An 18,697-nucleotide genomic window follows, 5' to 3' on the forward strand; every position below is an offset into this window, starting at 1 on the left:
CAGGGACATACAGGGATATCTCCTTTAAAGTGACAAACAAATTAACATAATATATTAGCACAAGGATAAGAAAATAAACCATTGGAACAGAACAGAAATTCCAAAAGCAGACCACATGTATATGGATCCAACATGGCACCGCAAAACAAAGGGAAAATGATGATTGTGATGTTTAATTTTACATGTCAACTTGACTGGGCCATGAGATACCCAGACATTTGATCAATCATTACCCTGGGTGTTTCTGTGAGGGCATTTTTGGATGAGATTTACACTGAAATCAATAAACTGAGTAAAGCAGATTGCCTTCTCTAATGTGGTGGGCTTCATTCAATTAGTTGAAGGTCTGAATAGAACAAAAAGGCTGACCCTCCTGCCTGTAAGAGGGAACTCCTCTTGCCTGATTGCTTTCACACTGGGACATGGGTTTTTCTCCTGCCTTTGAACTTAAACTGAAACAACATCTCTTCCTGGGCCTTAAGCCTGCCCATTCTCAGGCTTTGAACTCAAACTGGGACTACACTTGCAGCTCTCCTGGGTCTCCAGCTTGCCAGCTCACTCTACAGATCTTGGAACTTGTCAGCCTTCATAATTAAATGAGCCAATTCTCTAATTTCTTATTTTGTATACACACACCATTGATTTTGCGTCTCTGGGGAATCCTGACTTATACAATGGATTTACCAATGAGTTGCCAAGGTCCATTGGGTATTCATGTGGCAAAAAATAAATCTTGAACCCTTCTTCACACCAAACATAAAAATCAACTCCAGATGGATTATAATTTAAATATTAATGCTAAAACAATAAAGCTTCTACAAGTTAACAGAGGAGGATATCTTTATTGCCTTAGGATAGGGGAAGATTTCTCATTAGATCACAAAAGGCCTAACTGTATATAAAAGATTGAAGCATGTGACTCTATTAAAAGGAAGAACAATTGTGAAAATCCATCAAAGCATTCTGCTCTACCAAAGGAGGCTGTGACAACTCATTTCTGAGAAATATCTGTCATGTGAAAACATAATCACATGATTATGCATAATCCTAAGCATAATCCCTGGGTGCTTCCAACTCCTAGTCACCCATGTGGAGATACAACTTCCCCATAAGCACCTCAGTCAACAAGTGAACCACTCACGTGTGTACCCTAAACCTTTCAAGTAACCATAGGCAACCCTGGGCTGAGAACTCACATGACACCACCAAAGTTAAAATGTCTTGCATCAGCACCTCCAGTGTTCCCATGGTCCAGGGCTGCCTATAAAAAGGAGAGATGACAGCTCATACCCCAGAAGGAGGCCAGGAGTTGTGAATTTCCAAGCCCCAGCTCGCTCTGACCACTTCTTTGCCTGCCCAGCATCATGAAGGGCCTTGCAGCTGCCCTCCTTGTCCTCTGCACCGTGGCCCTCTGCTCCTGTGCACAAGGTGAGTCTGTCATCCATGTGCTTTGATGGCTCCCTGGGTAGAAGTCAGGCCACATCTTCCAGGTGCTGTGGCCTGAAAACCCCCGTGTGAAATTAGGGATCCTCCAGTGGGGTTTCAAAGTGACATCATTGTTTTCTTCAAGAAGGTTGAAAAGCAGTCTATTGATCTGGGCGGCAGGATGGGAGTCAGAGAAGTTATATCCTACTGAGATAAATGAGATGGTTGAAGTCTAATTCATTGGGTTATTAGCATGAGGTAGAATCTAGGTCTATTTAGTTCTCTGGTGCTGGTAAGTTTTACAATGACCTCAGCAGTCTCCTAGAGTTCAACCCCTTGGGTAACATAAAAGATGTCTACACTCTTCTCAGCTATCTATGATTTAATCGATTAGAAAAAAAATTACCCAAGGAGAGTTAGGAGAAGGGAATAGACTATTCAGAGAGCCCTTGATTCCCTGTAGGGTAAAATAAAGACTAAAATGGAGATAAGACTAGGGAAATTAAGAAGAAACAAACAAGAAGCCAGAGTATTTCCAGCTTTCTTTTCCTGCAGGCCTCAACTCTGAGCTATGCTGTCTCCCTTTGCTCCTTTGTGACCCGCCTGGGCTTCTTCTCCTGAGCAACTCCTGTTGCCCTTGTTCCCTCAGATTAGATTCATACCCCATGCATCTGCTGCTTCTCCTACACCTCCCAGTAGATGCACTGCAAATTTTTGGTTGCCTATTATAAAACCAGTGGTGAGTGGTCTTAAAATTAAAATCCTATATTTTAATTACTTTATACTGTCAATATTCATTTAATTTTCATCACATATTTGCTCTTCCTGTTCTCTTAAATTCTTCTGCATCTCTGAGCTCCATCTGCAATCACTTTTCTTCTGCCTAAAGGAATCTTCTTAGTATTTTCGTAACTGCGGGTCTTCTGATGGTGAAGTCTCCATTTTTAGCTTGCTTGGAAATGTCTTCATTTTACCTTCACACTGGATATTAAAGTCCATATTAGCTCCCGCCTCCTACTTGTGCTTACATGCTCCTTGTCCCTTGTCCCGTGGGTTGTCTCCTCCATATGCCCTATCTGCAGTCAGAAGGACTGGTGCTCGCATTACGCCAGGGCAAGAGCACTGGCTGCTGGAGTCAGCAAATTTGCAGTGGATCTGGAGAAACATAACAGAGGCAGGAGACAATGGGGTGCCTTAACTGTGAGGGAATCGGCATCCAGAGCCTGAGAAAAACCAAGTAAACTTCTTCCATCCTTGAAAAGGGACCAGCAAGAAGTTGATGAAGACCTCACTCCTCAGGGCTGTGGAGTAGGGCACAAAAGGAACTAAGGAAGTCATTTATCCTTGACTTTGAATGTTTCTTTTAAATCCCTGCCTCTGTCTTACTCTCACTCCCTTGCTCCCTCCTCAGGGAGTATAGCTCTTGAAATGCTGGCCTTTGTTCCATCTCTTTTGGGTAGGAACTTCTTTCAGTCTACAGAGACTTTTCCCAGCAAGAGACCCTCTTCTGTAAATCGCTCTAGGAGTAGAGCTTCTCGGTAGAACTGAGGGAACTCTGCCACTTCCACACCGTAGGAACCAACTAGACCCAGAGTTTGCATCTTGTGAATGACTGAGTTAGGCCTCAGTTTTCTCAACTAAAAATGGGTCCTAGCCCTCTCCTGCCTTTCAGATCTAAGTTAGATATCTAAGTCCTCGGAAAATAGCCCAGAACATTTTGAAACCTTTTGTGAAGTTCTTTGATTTTACTTAGAGGACCTTAATCCACAAGAATTAAGTGATTATGGCATAAAAGTCTGCCCAGAGCATAGGGAAACAACTCTAAAATGAAGAAAGGACAAGGGTCAAGAGAGTCTCATGGGACAGATGAGACTTGTGAGCTGATGGCCATGGAGAGGAGATGGAGGGCAGCAAATAAGACCTGTTCAGTGTTGGGCAGGCAGAGGAGTGTAGGCAATGCCAAGACAGGACTGGGCACTTGCTGCCCGCCTACATCCTTCTGGGGTCCAAGCCATGTCTCCAACCCTTTACAGGCGACTCTAAACCATGAGGAGCTGGAGACTGGGGATGACCAGAGGGGATGATGTTAAGTGCATGGTGTTGTGCTCTGAGTTGTACATGTTGGGGTACCTTGGGTCCCCCAGGGGTTTAGGATGTACAAGAGCAACTCAACTGCTCACTTGTTGGGCCTGAATGTGCAGAAATGTTTTTAACAGTGAGAGAAGGTGAGATGTTAGTGTTGAAGTCATACATACATGGAGAGATCTTCAGATTAACACTTCCTCCACAGAGCAGATCTCTAATGCTGTGCTGCAGCTCCTCTGACCACATGGTGTGACATAAATGGTGATGCCACAGCGTTCTGGGCAGCACAAGTCACACTTAAACCACACCCTGGGTGAAAAGGACCTTTACGTCGTGTTAATCGGAGTGCTTCTAAGAAATGGTTAACTCATGAGGAGGAAGTCAAGAATTGGTGTCACTAAGAGGCCAAGCTTAGCAGGTACCTTCTATCAAGAACAGATCTATTTGTGAATGGCACCATGGTCATTTCCTCCTATGGAACAGATATTTCTAGTGTTGTGTTTCCATTGCACAGAAGTGCCATGTAAGATGACACCCCAGAATCTTAAGTAGTTCCAGTTGTGTTTGATCCAGATCCAAATGGACAAAATGGAATAGGGAAAGTCTGGACTATGGGAATAACAAGAATGATGCGGCCAGGCTTTTAACCACTGTTTGATTCATTGAACATTCATAGGTCCCTACAATATGCCATCATTGTGTTTGACACTGGGTAACAGACATGAATATGCATTACCTATGGGGTGTCTATATAGATCAGGAGCCTTAGATACCCTTATTTTTTCACCCAGGAAACCTACAGCTAGGAAAATATCCTATAGAAATAACCTCACTTATGGAGAAAGTTTTTGCATACAGATGTTTGGCATGATTTATAACAATGAAAAACTGGCCAGTTGCAGTGGCTTGCAGCTGTAATCCTAGTACTTTGGGAAGCCAAGGCAAGAGGATCACCTGAGGTCAGGAGTTCGAGACCAGCCTGGCCAACATGGTGAAACCCCATCTTTACTAAAAATACAAAAATTAGCTGGGTGTGGTGGTGCATGCCTGTAGTTCCAGCTACTCAGGAGGCTGAGGTAGGAGAGTCGCTTGAACCTAGGAGGTGGATGTTGCACTGAGCTGGGATCACACCACTGTACTCCTGGGCAATAGAGTGAGACTCCATCCAAAAAAAAAAAAAAAAAGAAAAATAGAAACCAACCCACATATGTTATAGTAGTACATGATAATATGAATGTACTAGGCTTGAGTAAATTAGGCAGTTCTTAAAAATACTGGAATGATGTGGAAAAGTCTTTTAATGTTAAGTACAGTCATGTATGGCATAGCAATGCTTTGGTCAATGACAAACTGCATATATTATACAGCGGTGGTCCCATAAGATTATAATTCTGTCTTTGTACTATACCTTTTCTGTGTTTAGATATGTTTAGATATGCGAATACTTAACATTGCATTACAGTTGCCTACAGTATTCAGTACAGTGGCATGCTGTGCAACTGTGTAGACTAGAAGCAACAGGCTGTACTATGCAGCGTAGGTGTATGGCAGGCTACACCATCTAAGTTTGTGTAAGTCTATGATATTCCCACAATAACAACACGGACTAATGACAAGTTCCTCAGACGTATTCTTGTCATTAAGTGATGCATGGCTGTATAAATAAAAAAATACAAAATTAAAACCTGTATCACAACAACAGTAATGTCTTCCCCCACCAGACACAGTAAAAAGAAGGAAAAAAGCAAATGAGCAAAGTACTATAAGCCTAGGAAAAAACTGCACTGGAAAGAAATACACCAAACTGTGTGTGTGTGTTTTTTTTTTTTTTTAAGTAGCTGGGTTTGGGTATAGAATTTTTCCTACCTTCAATGAAATGTATTTTTTTCAGATTTGGCATCCGAATGCATATATGCCACAATAGGGAATGTAGAAAAAATTCTCACGTTTTTGCCTCCATTTGCCTGCTGCCTGCCCAGCTTTGAGATCCTAAATGAGTTTTTATTCTTTTCTGTATTTTATATGTTTTCAAAATTAGCTTTACTACTTTTCGGTGTAATCTATAGTTCACATGACAAATCACATAAAAAGCTATTTGAACTAAAAACACTAGTAACATTGCTCTTCCTGTACTCCTGTGAGACCCCCTCGTATGCTTGTGGATGAGACATTGTGAGGATGTGATGACTGAGAAAGCAGCAGCCATTTTGTGACCATGAGGTGACAAGCTCAAATAAGAAAAGCCAATGAAATGATGGGGGAAGGGGAGATGTTTTAAGAAGCCTGAGTTCTTGATGACACAATTGAGCTGTTGAACAAACTTGGGGAGGACTGCCTGTTTAAATTTATTTATTTATCTATTTATTTACTTGAGACAAGGTCTCACTCTATTGCCCAGGCTGGAGCGCAGTGGCATGATCAGAGCTCACTGTAGGCTTGACTTCCCGGACTGAAGGAACCCTCCCTGCTTCAGCCTCTGAAGTGGCTGAAACTACAGGCATGCCCAGCTACTTAAAAAAAATTACAGAGACAGGTTCTCACTATGTTGCTCAGGTTGGTCTCACACTCTTGGGTTCGAGCAGTCCTCCCACCTTGGCCTCTCCAAGTGCTGGGATTACAGGCATGAGCCACCACGCCTGGCTCTGATTTATTTACTTTTTCAGTTTTAAGGACTAATTATTATTACAAGAGGTGAATCTGCCATAATTTATTTAGTTGTACATCATCTTTTGTTACAAATAAGCTGTGGCAAACACTTTGTTCATCTTTATGTTTATATCCATAGGATAGATCCCTGGCAGAGCACCTTGTTGATCAAAGAGTAACAACTCTTTAAGGTTCATCATTCCTATTAGCTGTCAGTTAACCCAGCGAACCCAGGGACTGGCATATTATAGAGGTTCAGTAAGCCAATGTCTGATAGGCCAACCTCAACCTCATCCCTCCTGTAGCACTTCCCCAGTTCTGCTGTCTCCATCCAGGGCATGCTTTTCTCTGGGGTTGTGCTTCTCACGATTTTCTGGCATTATCGTCCATGGCACATCTATGCTGTCAGAACAGCTGGGGAGGCTATCAGAAGGTTCCGTTCCATGGGAAAAAGACTTTATCTACAGATCTGCCCTTGGGAGAAGGCACCAGCTAACCCAGTCTCAGGGTGACGCCAGCATCTCACCTCCTCTCACTGTGGAAACCATTTCCTCACCAAGGGAGCGACTGAACCATTTTTGCAAATAACCTGAACCTTTGTGGTGAGGCTCTCCTGGTTTGTGCAATGCACAGCATGACACCAATATCATGATGAAAAATTTCCCCTTCAAAGACGATAAGGAAAAAAACTAATGGGTACTAGGCTTAATATCTGGGTGACGAAATAGTCTGTATAACAAACTCCCATGACATGAGTTTACCTATGTAACAAGCCTGCACTTGTACCCCGAATTTAAAAGCTTAAAAAATGAAAAAAGAAAACAAAATTCCTCCTCAGTCTCCCCAAGTTTATATCTTCTAATACCCCAAGGCTGCCTGTACAGAGAAGAGATGGCTGAGACCCCAGAAGGAGGCAGCAGCTTCAAGTCCTGAGTTCAGCTCTTCCCGGCCGCCACGTGAACTCACACTCTGCCCAGCATCCTGGGGACCCCCACAGCTGCCCTTGCTGTCCTTTTCTTCACTGACGCCCTCTGCCCTCAGACCCACTCTGCCCCATGTGAATTTGTCTTTTGCTCTTGTGGCCCCACTGTCTGGCCATGGCTTGGACCCCACTGCCCAAGTCTATCCCTGAGACCTCCAAGTAGAGAACTTCAGAAGGATTTCAGGGACCATTTCCTGGGGAGAGTTTTTCTTCCTAAGGGGTTTCAGCAACTCTATTCTCCTGCTCTGGGAGACAGAGGGAGAGTGAGTGAGTCCCATTCTATGGATGAGAAAATGGAGGCCCATGGGGATTTTGACAAGATCAGGTCCAACTGGTTCTCAGTGGTGGGGCCTTGGCTCTCCTTATGAACTCAGATGGAACTCCCCAAGGAGAGATGGGATGGAAAATAGTTTGTTCAGAAAACTAAATTTCCAGTAAAGAGACATAGAGATCCAGAACCAAGACAGACAGAGAATGAGAAATACCAAGAGAAAGATGCAGAAATTAAAATGTCAGGGGAAAGAAGAAATGCCAGCTTCCTTCTGGATCTCTTTGTGCCCACATCCCCACCCCAAGGAGTGATGTCTCCCAGTTCTTCCTGATTCTCAAGGAAAGGGACCAGGAGCAGCTGGCTTGCCTTGTGAACAATGACTTGGGATCTTTCTGTCCTGTCTCCTGCAGTGGGTACCAACAAAGAGTTCTGCTGCCTCACCTATACTTCCCGGCAGATTCCACAAAAGTTTATAGTTGACTATTCTGAAACCAGCCCCCAGTGCACCAAACCAGGTGTCATGTAAGTGCCAGTGCTCCTGCCCACCCCTCAGGAGGGAGGCTGGGAGGTCTGGGGTGAGGTCCCCTCAGAGTATTCAGCTCTTTAAGGCCCATCAAGGTGAAGGACTCTATGGGAGGCCCCTGCAGTGTTTTCTGACCTGGCCTGGGGCCTGCAGAGTCCTGAAGAGCCTGCCCCTGGGCAGAGGGAAGAGAGCAGACATGACAACAGGAAGTTGGCTTCCTGAGGAACCCCATCCGAGACACTTGGGGAAGGCCTGTGAACCCCGAAGTTAAGGAGAAATTTTACTGGCGTGAGGACAGGCCCTGAGATGCCTGGGACAGAGAAGGATGCAGAGGCCACAGGATTTCCCTGATGAATTCATCAGTTCTTAATTCTTCCTCCCTTCTCCACAGCCTCCTCACCAAGAGAAGACGGCAGATCTGTGCTGACCCCAATAAAAAGTGGGTCCAGAAATACATCAGTGACCTGAAGCTGATTGCCTGAGGGGCCTGGAAGTTGCGAGGACCCAGTGACATTGGTGGGCCCAGGAGGGAGCAGGAGCCTGAGCCAGGGCAATGACCCTGCCACCCTGGAGGCCACCTCTTCTAAGAGTCCCATCTGCTATGCCCAGCCACATTAACTAACGTTAATCTTAGTTTATGCATCATATTTCATTTTGAAACTGATTTCTATTGTTGAACTGCATTATGAAATGAGTATTTTCTCTGACATCTCATGACATTGTCTTTATCACCCTTTCCCTTCAACTCTTTGCACATTCAATGTGTGGATCAATCAGTGTGATTAGCTTTCTCAGCAGACATATGTATCAAATGACAAATGCTTATTGAATGGTTTTGCTCAGCATCACCTTTTAATATATTGGCAGTACTTATATAAAAGGTAAACCAGAATTCTCACTGTGAAGACTCTATTGATTTTGTTTCACTAATCAGAATCACAGATTGACAGGAATTCTGGGGGAGGAGTAGAGAAAAGGGGCAGAAACCACAAGGTAGGGACCGAGTACTTCTACGGTCATACCAGACGTTTCCGTGGAGATGTTTTCCTGAAAAGTTGAAACAGACACCATTATTTTATAAACCATATTGTAACTGAAATGCGATAGAAAAATTTTCTCCTTAAATGAATACCAAGATGAAACTGCAATGCATATTTATGCACACAAGCTCATTTTCATAAAGGAAGCTTTCCTCAGAATGATGGCTAACATCTGTTGAGGACTTACCACGTGCTGGGTTTTGGGCTAAGTACTTGTATTAGTGAAAGTCTGGGAAACATCACCCACAGTCTAGCAAGGGCTCCTTACCTGGAAGTTGGCTGAATGTCTTGGTCATGTTATCTTTGTTCCCCACTCTGCCTTTGGGGAGGATGTTTTCTATGGCTATCTGAGATGAGGCTTGGGGCTGGGTGGCCAGAGTTAGCAAATAAAAATACAGAATGGATACTTTTTTAGTGTAAGCATATCCCATGCAATATTTAGGACCTACTTGTACAAAAAATGATTTGTTCTTTACCTGAAACTCGAATTTAACAGGGTATCCTAAATTGTATCTGGCAATCCTCCGAAGAAGGAATACCGCTTATGGAGGTGTCTGTTTCTTGTTGGAGATGTCTAGTGATTGGCTTAAGTGTAGAACAGGGCTTCTCAACCTTGAATTCACATTAGCATCACTTACGAGAGCTTTAAAAAAGTTCAGTGCCAGGGCCTCACCTCCAAAGTTATGAATTTAATTGGCCTGATGTGGGGCCCAGCATCAGTGATTTAAAAACTCCCCAGGAGATGTTAATGCACAGCCGAGTTTGAGAATCACTGTTGGTGTGCGGTCATAGGCTGTTTTTAGCCAGTATTAGGGTTTCAGAGGCAATGCAATTTTGTTCCAATTTTTGAAGACATCTGATCTAGTTATTTTTGGTTCATTCCATTGGATGGTTAATCATAAGCAGAAAATCTATCAGATACAGTTATTTCTAGAACTGGGTTTTTAACACGTCTCTTGCAGCACAGCACTGGGAGCTCTGTGGTCAACCCTTCCACCGCGCACCGGTTCCCCGTTGTATTAACTCCACATTGCCCCCCTGCTGGTGAAACAATGCCACAGGCATGAAGGCTGCCCTCTTTAGCTCCCTGCCTCTAATGAATACAGCCGCACCTTCACGAAGAGCACAGCTGTTCATTGTGATGGTTAATGTTATGTGTCAACTGGGCTAAGCTAAGGGATACCCAGATAGCTGATAAACATCATTTCTGAGTGTGTCTGTGTGGTGTTACAGAAGAGATTAGCATCAGAAGACTAAAGAAGATCTGCCCTCACCAATGCAGGCAGGCATCATCCAATTCACTGAGGTCCCGAATAGAACAAAAAGGCCGAGGAAGGGTGACTTTGCTGTCTGCGTTTGACCTGGGACATCCATCTTCTCCTGCCTTCTGACATCCATGCTCCTGATTCTTGAGTCTTCAGACTCAGACAGGGACTTGTACCATCACCTCCCCTTCCTGACCCCTTCTCAGGTTTGTGAACTTGGACCAGGACTGACAACTTCGTCTGTCCTGGTTCTCAGGCCTTTGGACCAAATCACACCACTGGCTTTCCTGGTTCTCCAGCTTGCAGATGGCAGGACTTCTTGGCTTCCATAATTGTGGGAGCCCAATTCCCCTAATAAATATCTCGGGGTATATGTATATATAAACATTGGTATCCAATCTATATCTATAGATAGAAATAGTCTATTGTTTATGTTTTTCTGGATAACTGACCAATACATTCATTTTATCATCAAGATAAATATTTACAAGGTGGGATCTGAGAAGGAGGTGGATTGGGCTGCTTCAGGACCTGCTTTCCTGTCCTGCCTAATCTCTCACCTCCTCATTTTTGCTGATATTAACATTAGCTTGGAGTGGAGAACTCTGCTCTTCTAGTCTGGAAGCTCTAGATCACTGGATTCTTAAATAGCTTGGTTTTCAGGCCGCAAGCAGAAAGTACACTTCTTTAAAAAACTGCTTTTTCCCCCCTTCTCTGCTATCAGATGAATCAGTTTCAAAGTAAGTTAATTTCTTTCTTCATGGGCCTTACGAAGACTGATGCAAGAAATAGTCTCCAATACCCTGAATTTTCCGTTTTGATAAAACTTTGGCTCGAAGATGGCCTTAGAATATATAACAGGCCATGGGGGTAACCGGCTGTTTTGCTAACTAGAGGTATCCCCACTGACTTTGACCTTAGCTGCTGCCCTCAGCCAGTTCCACATTTGGGGACCTATACTTACAACACTGCAGTCCATGTTAGTTAGGGATGGTTTAAGTCACAGTGTCAGAAAAATAACTCAGTCTGGCTTAAATGATAAAAGGAATTTGTTAGTTCACATAACTGAAGCTTCAAGAAGTAGAATTAGTTGCAGGCAAAACTTGATTCAGTGGTCCTTGTTTCGCTGTAGACTATACATGTCTTTCTGAATTTCTGATCTCCCTACGTTTGAGAGCTCCATCCTAGAACGAAGTTACTGTATTCATCCTACTTACTTTATTGGCAGAATAGCTTCCAGAAACTTCCAGAGTAAATTGGGAAGACAATGTCTGTATCTTCATATTTTGAGCCAAGAGCCTGAGTTCCACTTTTATTGGTCTGGCTGGCTTGGATTAAGAGCCCATCTCTTAACCCAGGGGTCAGCAAACTATGGCCATTGGGCCCAATTAGGCCTACTACCTGTTTTTGTATGGCCTGCAAGCTAAGAAGTTTTTACATTTTAAGTGCTTGAAAACACCCAAAAGAAGAATATTTTGAGAAATATGAAAATTGTATGAAATTTGAGTTTTAGTGTCCATAAAACAGTTTTATTGGAATGCAGTTGGGCTCATTTGTTTGTGTATTGCTTATAGCCCACAGTCTAGCAAGGACTCCTTACCTGGAAGGAATCGTATTTTCATATGACAAAGTAGAGCTGAATAGTTGTGAAAGAGACTGTATAACCCACAAAACCTAAAATAGTTACTATTTGGTCCTTTACAGAGCAAGTTTGCCAACCTATATCTTAATTCGTCTTTGTGGCCAGGGAAGTGGATTTACTGGTTTGTTTGAGCTGACCAGTGTCTATAAGAAGCAATGCTGATGGGCTCAAAACCACACAGACTACCAGAGGGGTTGCTTTTCCAAAGAATCGTTTAAGGATAAAAGAGAAAGAAAGAGAGAAAGACGTTGGGACCCAATTGGTATCTACCAAATGTGTGTAACTTTCTCATATTAATTCTGTCTTGATATGTGCAGATGACCAATCCCCTGCCTGTGATTACATCATACCAGACATGTTCTTCCCAAACTGGGAGTTCAGTCCAGACTCTCCTGTTATATACCAGTTGTCTTAGGGATTTTCTTACTTTATTCAACATTATACTCAATTTTTACATTAATAATACAGTAATAATATACCCCTTTGCCATTCTGTATTTTCCTGTATAATAATAATCATTATTGTTATTATTATTATTTTTTGAGACAGGGTTTTTGCTCTTGTCGCCCAGGCTGGAGTGCAATGGTATGATCTCAGCTCACTGTCACCTTTGTCTCCTGGGTTCAAGTGATTCTCGTGCCTTAGCCTCCTGAGTAGCTGGGATTACAGGCATGCACCACCACCGTGCCCAGCTGATTTTTGCATTTTTTAGTAGAGACGGGGTTTCACCATATTTGCCAGGCTGGTCTTGAACTCCTGACCTCAGGTGATCTGCCCACCTTGGCCTCCCAAGGTGGGATACTCCCTCCCCTGAGTAGCTGGGATTACAGGCGTGAGTCACTGTGCCTGGTCTTTCCTGAATTATTTTACTGCTTTTGTAAAAGGATTTAGATTGGGATACACCCTGTTGCCCCACAAATGATGGCTAGTTCCCAAATCCGAGACTAAGTTTTCATTATAGACTTTATATTCTAAACTAAGTCACTAACAACTGGGGCCAGACAATCCTTCCAGGGCATTGTGGACATAAGAAGAGGAAAGAAAGTGGCCAGCCTAGTGGGTTCCACCTTTGTGAAGGAGAGGTCATTACTTCTAACTGCTCTTGAAGCCTAGTGAAGGGGTCTCTAGAGGGTAACTTGTACAAACTGGAAGTGCCTGCAAATAAGGCAACTCATTTTCCAGTTGGATGTCAGCTTACACAGTGAACCTCATGATTTGCCTGAGCCAAAATGAGCAGGGGAGAAGAAAACAGGAGATAGGAACCAAAGCAGGGAAAAGGATTGCCGGAGGCTGCTCTCCCATCTCATGGAATGAGCTTTCCATTGCTCCTGCGGAAGGGAGCTTTCCATTGATCCTGCGGAAGGGAGCTGGGCTCAAGCCATCCTCCCATGACACTCTGCAGAGGTCGGGGGAATCACATGTCCCATTTTGTCTGGGAAATGACCCAGTTTATGCCAGTTGTGCCAACATAATTATTAACAGTATCCCCTTTGAGTCTTAAAGTGCTCATCCTACCAACAGGAGATCCACTGCTTAGCTGACAAGGATCTTAACAGCAGTAGCTGGTGGGGTGGTCTCAGGGCTGCTGTCTACAAAGGCCCCTGGATGTGTGAGCGAGAAGGTGCTGAAAGGCAGTCTGCCCATCACCTGTAAGGTCTTGCACTTGCACGGGGCTAGGTGTGCTCCATGGTGCTTTTGTGTAACATGCTCAACGGTGTCTTCCAGGCCAGCAAAGGCCCAGGGTATGCTGCCAGTGGTGTGAGCAGAAGAGAGAGGTGAAAGATGTTGGGCCAGGGTGGGATCTTTCACCTAAGAAGCTATGCAGAGAGAGAACCCTCAGGAATGCCCATCTATCTGAGGAAAATATACATGCATTGCCCATAATTTCAATATTTTTAAAAAAGATGGAGGGGGCCGGGTGCGGTGGCCCACGCCTGTAATCCTAGCACTTTCGGAGGCCGAGGAGGGCGGATCACAAGGTCAGGAGATCGAGACCACAGTGAAACCCTGTCTCTACTAAAAATACAAAAAAAATTAGCTGGGCGCGGTGGCGGGCGCCTGTAGTCCCAGCTACTCAGGAGGCTGAGGCAGGAGAATGGCGTGAACCTGGGAGGCGGAGCTTGCAGTGAGCTGAGATCCGGCCACTGCACTCCAGCCCGGGCAACAGAGTGAGACTCTGTCTCAAAAAAAAAAAAAAAAAAAAGATGCAGGGATAACCTAGCAGTGGGGACAGGGACTACATCTAAAAGACATTAAAAGAATTTTTTTCCTCTTTTAAAAACTAAAAAAAATTTCTTTTAGAGACAGGATCTTGCTTTGTCATCCAGGCTGGAGTACAGTGGTGTGATCACAGCTCACTGCAGACTAGAACTCCTAGGCTCAAGCCATCCTCCTGCCTCAGCCTCCTGAGTAGCTAGGACTATAGCTGCACACTACCATGCCTGCTAATTTAAATTTTTTTTTTTTTTTGTAGAGACAGGGTCTCACTGTGTTGCCCAGGCTGGTCTCCAACTCCCGGCCTCAAGTGTTCCTCTGGCCCTGGCCTCTCAAAGCACTGGGATTATAGGTACAAACCACCACATCGGCAACATTTTCTCTTTATATTACCCCACACAGACCACCCCTCTTCCCAACATGCCAGAGGAGTTAAAAGGAGAAGGAGAGAGGGTGTCTCAGAACCAAACAAACACTTCATCACACTCCAACTACCAGAGCCTGTTTTGCTGTGGTGGAGGGCAAGGAGAAAGGAAGAAGTAGAAATGTTATTTAAGTCAAATTTAAGATTAGAGTTCTAAACTGAAGGAATTTTAATAACTGGATGTGACCAAAACGTGATGCAATCTGCCCAAGATGTTAAGGTGGAGCTGATGATTGGAGAAAAGTTAAGCATTTTATGTTTTTACTCTGTGACAGTAAGGATAGGATAGGTTGTGCCTAGATAACAAACAAACCCCCAGCAGAATAACAAGGTAAAAGTTTTCCATTCACACAAAATCTAATGTGGGCTAGATCACTGGTTCTCAAAATTTGGTTGCATCAGAATCCCCTGGTGGGCTTGTTTAAACACAGATTCCTGGGTTCCACCTGAGACTCTGTTTCTAAGATCTCGGGTAAGGCTCAAGATTCTGCCTTTCTAATGAGGTTTCAGGTGATGCTGATGCTGCTGACCCATGAACTATGCTCTGAGCAGTACTGATCCTAGAGCAGCTCTCCTCCAGGTGGTGACTCAGGAATTCAGGCACTTCCATCCTGTAGCTATAGATTCTGGAATGAGAAGGAAGACAGAAAAGGCATACTGCTTTTAACTGTCTTGGTCCAGAAGTGACATGCTTCACTTAATCTTATAATTCATTGGCCAGAATTAGCCACAAGAGCCCAGTGCAAATGCCATGAAGGGGATCATGTGGACTGTTTAGGGAACCCTACTTTGTCTGCCACTTCCCCTTAAAAAAGAGGTTAACCAGGGAAAGAGGCCCAGCCAATGTGAACTTGCAGCCTATTAGAATCTTTTGCTTTTTCTTTTCCCCTGATTATAATAGGCTGTCAGTTTACTATTCATCTAATATACAAAGGATTTATGCAATATTCATGTTGTTGAGATGTGAACTAAATCCTAGATCTATTTGAAATATTTGAAAGTTCATGGGCCAGTGGTGCCAGTCATCAGATGTTGAGAGCCCTTAGGGGAAAAAAGGATGAGACTCTATGGCTTCATCAAGGCAGAGGTTGCTACTGTCATGATTCCGGATAATGCCCCCACACTTGCCCTAGCTGGTTTGCTATGATGTTGGGCTAGAGGAGGAATATCTCAAAATTGGAAGGGATTATAAAATGTTGCATGAGAATAGCTATTTATGCAGAGGGGTGTGTGTGTGTGTGTGTGTGTAGAGAGAGAGAGAGTCAAAATGTACTCTTTGGATCTAGACAGGACATGTTTGTTGCCTTGATCTCTTGATACAATGGGTAACATAACAGGAGCGAACATTCCTGAAGTTCTCTGAACTAAACTGAAATTTGCAAAGCTTGTCCCCTCAATGAAAGACCCAGAGCAAGTGGCTCAAGAGAACTAAGAGAGAACCAGTTTTTAGTGCAAGGCCCCAGCTTCTCAAATCTTGGTTTTTGAATTAAAAATCACATACTCATACTTAGGAAAGTCAAAGCACAAAGAATGGAAAATGAAAAGCAGAGATCCTCATTTCTTAAAAATCATGGTTGCCAGGGAAATCACATTTAATAGACTGGGATATATCACATCAAATGTCCTTATGCTTATGTAAATACATATAACTTTTACTAAAGCAATATTATTATATATACAGTTATATAATAAATATGTGGTAATATAGAGATTGGTATAGAGATACACATATGGAATGTATATTCTATATACATAGTTTTACATTAATATCTTAGATACCTTTCATTTCAGTATGTATGTCTACTTCATTCTTTTCAGTAATTTTCTGTTTATTATGTGGCTATACCATAATGGTTTACACTATTTATCTTTTATAGAATTTATTTATATTGATTGTTTTACAAACAGAGTTGCAAACAACAGTGATGAGCCAACACTTTGCGTCTTTTTTTTTTTTTTTTCTGAGACAGAGGCTCACTCTGCCACCCAGTCTGGAGTATGGTGGTGCCATCCCAGCCAGGCATGGTGGGAGGCAACCTCTGCCTTCTGGATTCAAGTGATTCTTCTGCCTCAGCCTCTGGAGTAGCTGAGATTACAGGTGCCTCCCACCATGCCTGGCTAATTTTTGTATTTTAGTAGCGATGAGGTTTCACCGTGTTGGCGAGGCTGGCCACCGGGAAGCGATTGTAGCCGGGTTCTGCCCCTTATTGAAACCTACTCAATGTTCTCCTTTCCTAAGTAGGACAAGACCGTACCCTGCCTTTAAGGTTTATAGAATAGAAAGTGAAAACTCTTTGGGGAAGAAAATCTTCCTGAACAGACAGCCCAGGGCATTTTGAAAATCCCTTAGGAAGTTCTCTGTTTCACTTGGGTACCTCTGTCCTTGGACTTTGGTGATGTGGTTTGACCCCAGCCAGAAGTCAACAACAGCAAAACAGCAACAGGACAAACACAGCAGGACAAACACAGACTCGTGAGAGGAGACCCAGGAACAGGGATCAATGTGAATGAGGAGGATGTGGGGGCCCAAGAGTGTGAGCAGAAGAGGACAGGGCTTGGGCACTCAGTCGCCAGCTGTGAGGTCCGAGCTGTGTCCCCTTATCTTAAGAGGTGAGCCCTGAGTCATGGGAAGATGGAAACCGGGGCTGATGAGAGAGGATGTTTTTAAGCACTGTGGTGTCTTGTTGACTCGCACATGTGAGGCGTTCTTGGTAGCCACAGGGCTCAGGGTATTTGCGAGAATAGTTCAAGTGCTCAGTTGTCTCAAGGCTGTTTATGGGGAAGTGGTTTCCACAGCGAGAGGAGGTGAGATATTGGTGTCACCCAGGACCACTTAGCTAGTTCCTCCTCACTAAAGCTCTGTAGTCATAGTTTCCCCTGGCAGAGCAGAAACTTCTACGTTATCCCACAGCTGTTCTAACAGTGTAGACTTGACTTATGCAGTGATGCCAGGAGTCCCGAGCAGCACAGCCCAACTTAAACCACACGCAGATGGACAGAGCTGTATTAGCGAAGCCTGAGCTACTGAGCAATGAGAGTACAGCCAGGCTTTCAGACATCTGTTCATTCCAGGCTTTCAGACATCTGTTCATTCAAGAGAGATACATGCTAAGCAAAGGACCTAAAGATGTGTTTAATATGGGTGCTGATATGCATAAGGAACCTTGAAATAATGTTCTTAGCCTTTGGCCAAGAAGGTCCATGTCTAAGAATCTATTCTCTATAGAAATAAATTCAAATATGGGAAAAAAGAACAATGCATAAGTGTATTTGGTCCCCAGCATATTTATAGCAACTTAAAATTGGACCCAATTTAAATTGCCTATGATATGGAAATGGCTAAGAAAATTATGGGATCTTCCCTTGATTGGTTATTAAGCAGCCTTTACAAACAATGCAATGACATGAGAAATGCTTATGTTGTGGTAAGTTTAAAAAACTCAAGATGCAAATCAGCTTATTTTAATTTTTGGGATTAACATTTGGGATGTGGTCAATCCCACATAATGTATTTTTGTGGATGCAGTTCCCAGGAAAGAGGAGGAATAAAAACTGCAAGTATGAAGTGTCTCCTTCGCTTGCAGTCCCCTTGTCTATCTCCTGTGAAAGGACTCCCTTCTCTTCCTTAACATGGGCAATTTCTACTGCGGACTCATTGTTCTAAGACTTCTCTCATCTCCTCCTGCGTCCTCAGTGGCTGATCTTTGGCTTGTATGAAAGAAGGTGGGTAGTGCTTGTGGCAGGGCCAGTTCTGTCTTCCTCAGTATGTTCTGGAGTGGGTATGTAGCCCCATTTTCTAGTGGTTACCATGACATCATGAAGAGCTTATGTTTCTTTTGTCTTAGACTTGGGCAATAGTCATTCACTGGGCGACAGGAAATAACACAAGTCAGCATCTTGTTAAAAATAAAGTCATTTGGCTGGTCACGGTGGCTCACGCCTATAGTCGCAGCACTTTGGGAGGCCAAGGCGGGTGAAACACGAGGTCAGGAGATTGAAACCATCCTGGTTAACATGGTGAAACTCCGTCTCTACTAAAAAGACAAAAAATTAGCCAGGCATGGTGGTGGGTGCCTGTAGTCCCAGCTACTTGGGAGGCTGAGGCAGAAGAATGGCGTGTACCTGGTAGGTGGAGCTTGCAGTGAGCAGAGATCACACCACTGCACTCCAGCCTGAGCAA

At 43.7% G+C, this 18,697-nt stretch overlaps 1 protein-coding gene across 1 annotated transcript; it reads left to right on the forward strand.

Annotated features, from left to right (window-relative positions):
• The first annotated feature begins 1,274 nt into the window (after window positions 1–1,274).
• CCL18 (C-C motif chemokine ligand 18) lies at window positions 1,275–8,837 on the forward strand. The gene is made up of 3 exons (XM_033220647.1): window positions 1,275–1,428; window positions 7,820–7,931; window positions 8,324–8,837. Exons 1-3 carry the CDS (start codon window positions 1,365–1,367, stop codon window positions 8,412–8,414), a joined length of 267 nt encoding a protein of 88 aa, XP_033076538.1. The 5' UTR covers window positions 1,275–1,364; the 3' UTR covers window positions 8,415–8,837.
• The last annotated feature ends 9,860 nt before the right edge of the window (window positions 8,838–18,697 follow it).

The sequence above is a fragment of the Trachypithecus francoisi genome, unplaced genomic scaffold (genome assembly GCF_009764315.1).
Source record: "Trachypithecus francoisi isolate TF-2019V2 unplaced genomic scaffold, Tfra_2.0 Contig00057_ERROPOS647011+, whole genome shotgun sequence".
Taxonomy (NCBI): Eukaryota; Metazoa; Chordata; class Mammalia; order Primates; family Cercopithecidae; genus Trachypithecus; species Trachypithecus francoisi.

Bases quoted from the DNA above. Each gene is read 5' to 3' on its own strand.
- CCL18 (XM_033220647.1), top strand. From the start codon at position 1,365: ATGAAGGGCCTTGCAGCTGCCCTCCTTGTCCTCTGCACCGTGGCCCTC. The intron at 1,429-7,819 runs GTGAGTCTGTCA...TGTCTCCTGCAG, and splicing joins CCTCTGCTCCTGTGCACAAG to TGGGTACCAACAAAGAGTTC. The intron at 7,932-8,323 runs GTAAGTGCCAGT...CCTTCTCCACAG, and splicing joins TGCACCAAACCAGGTGTCAT to CCTCCTCACCAAGAGAAGAC.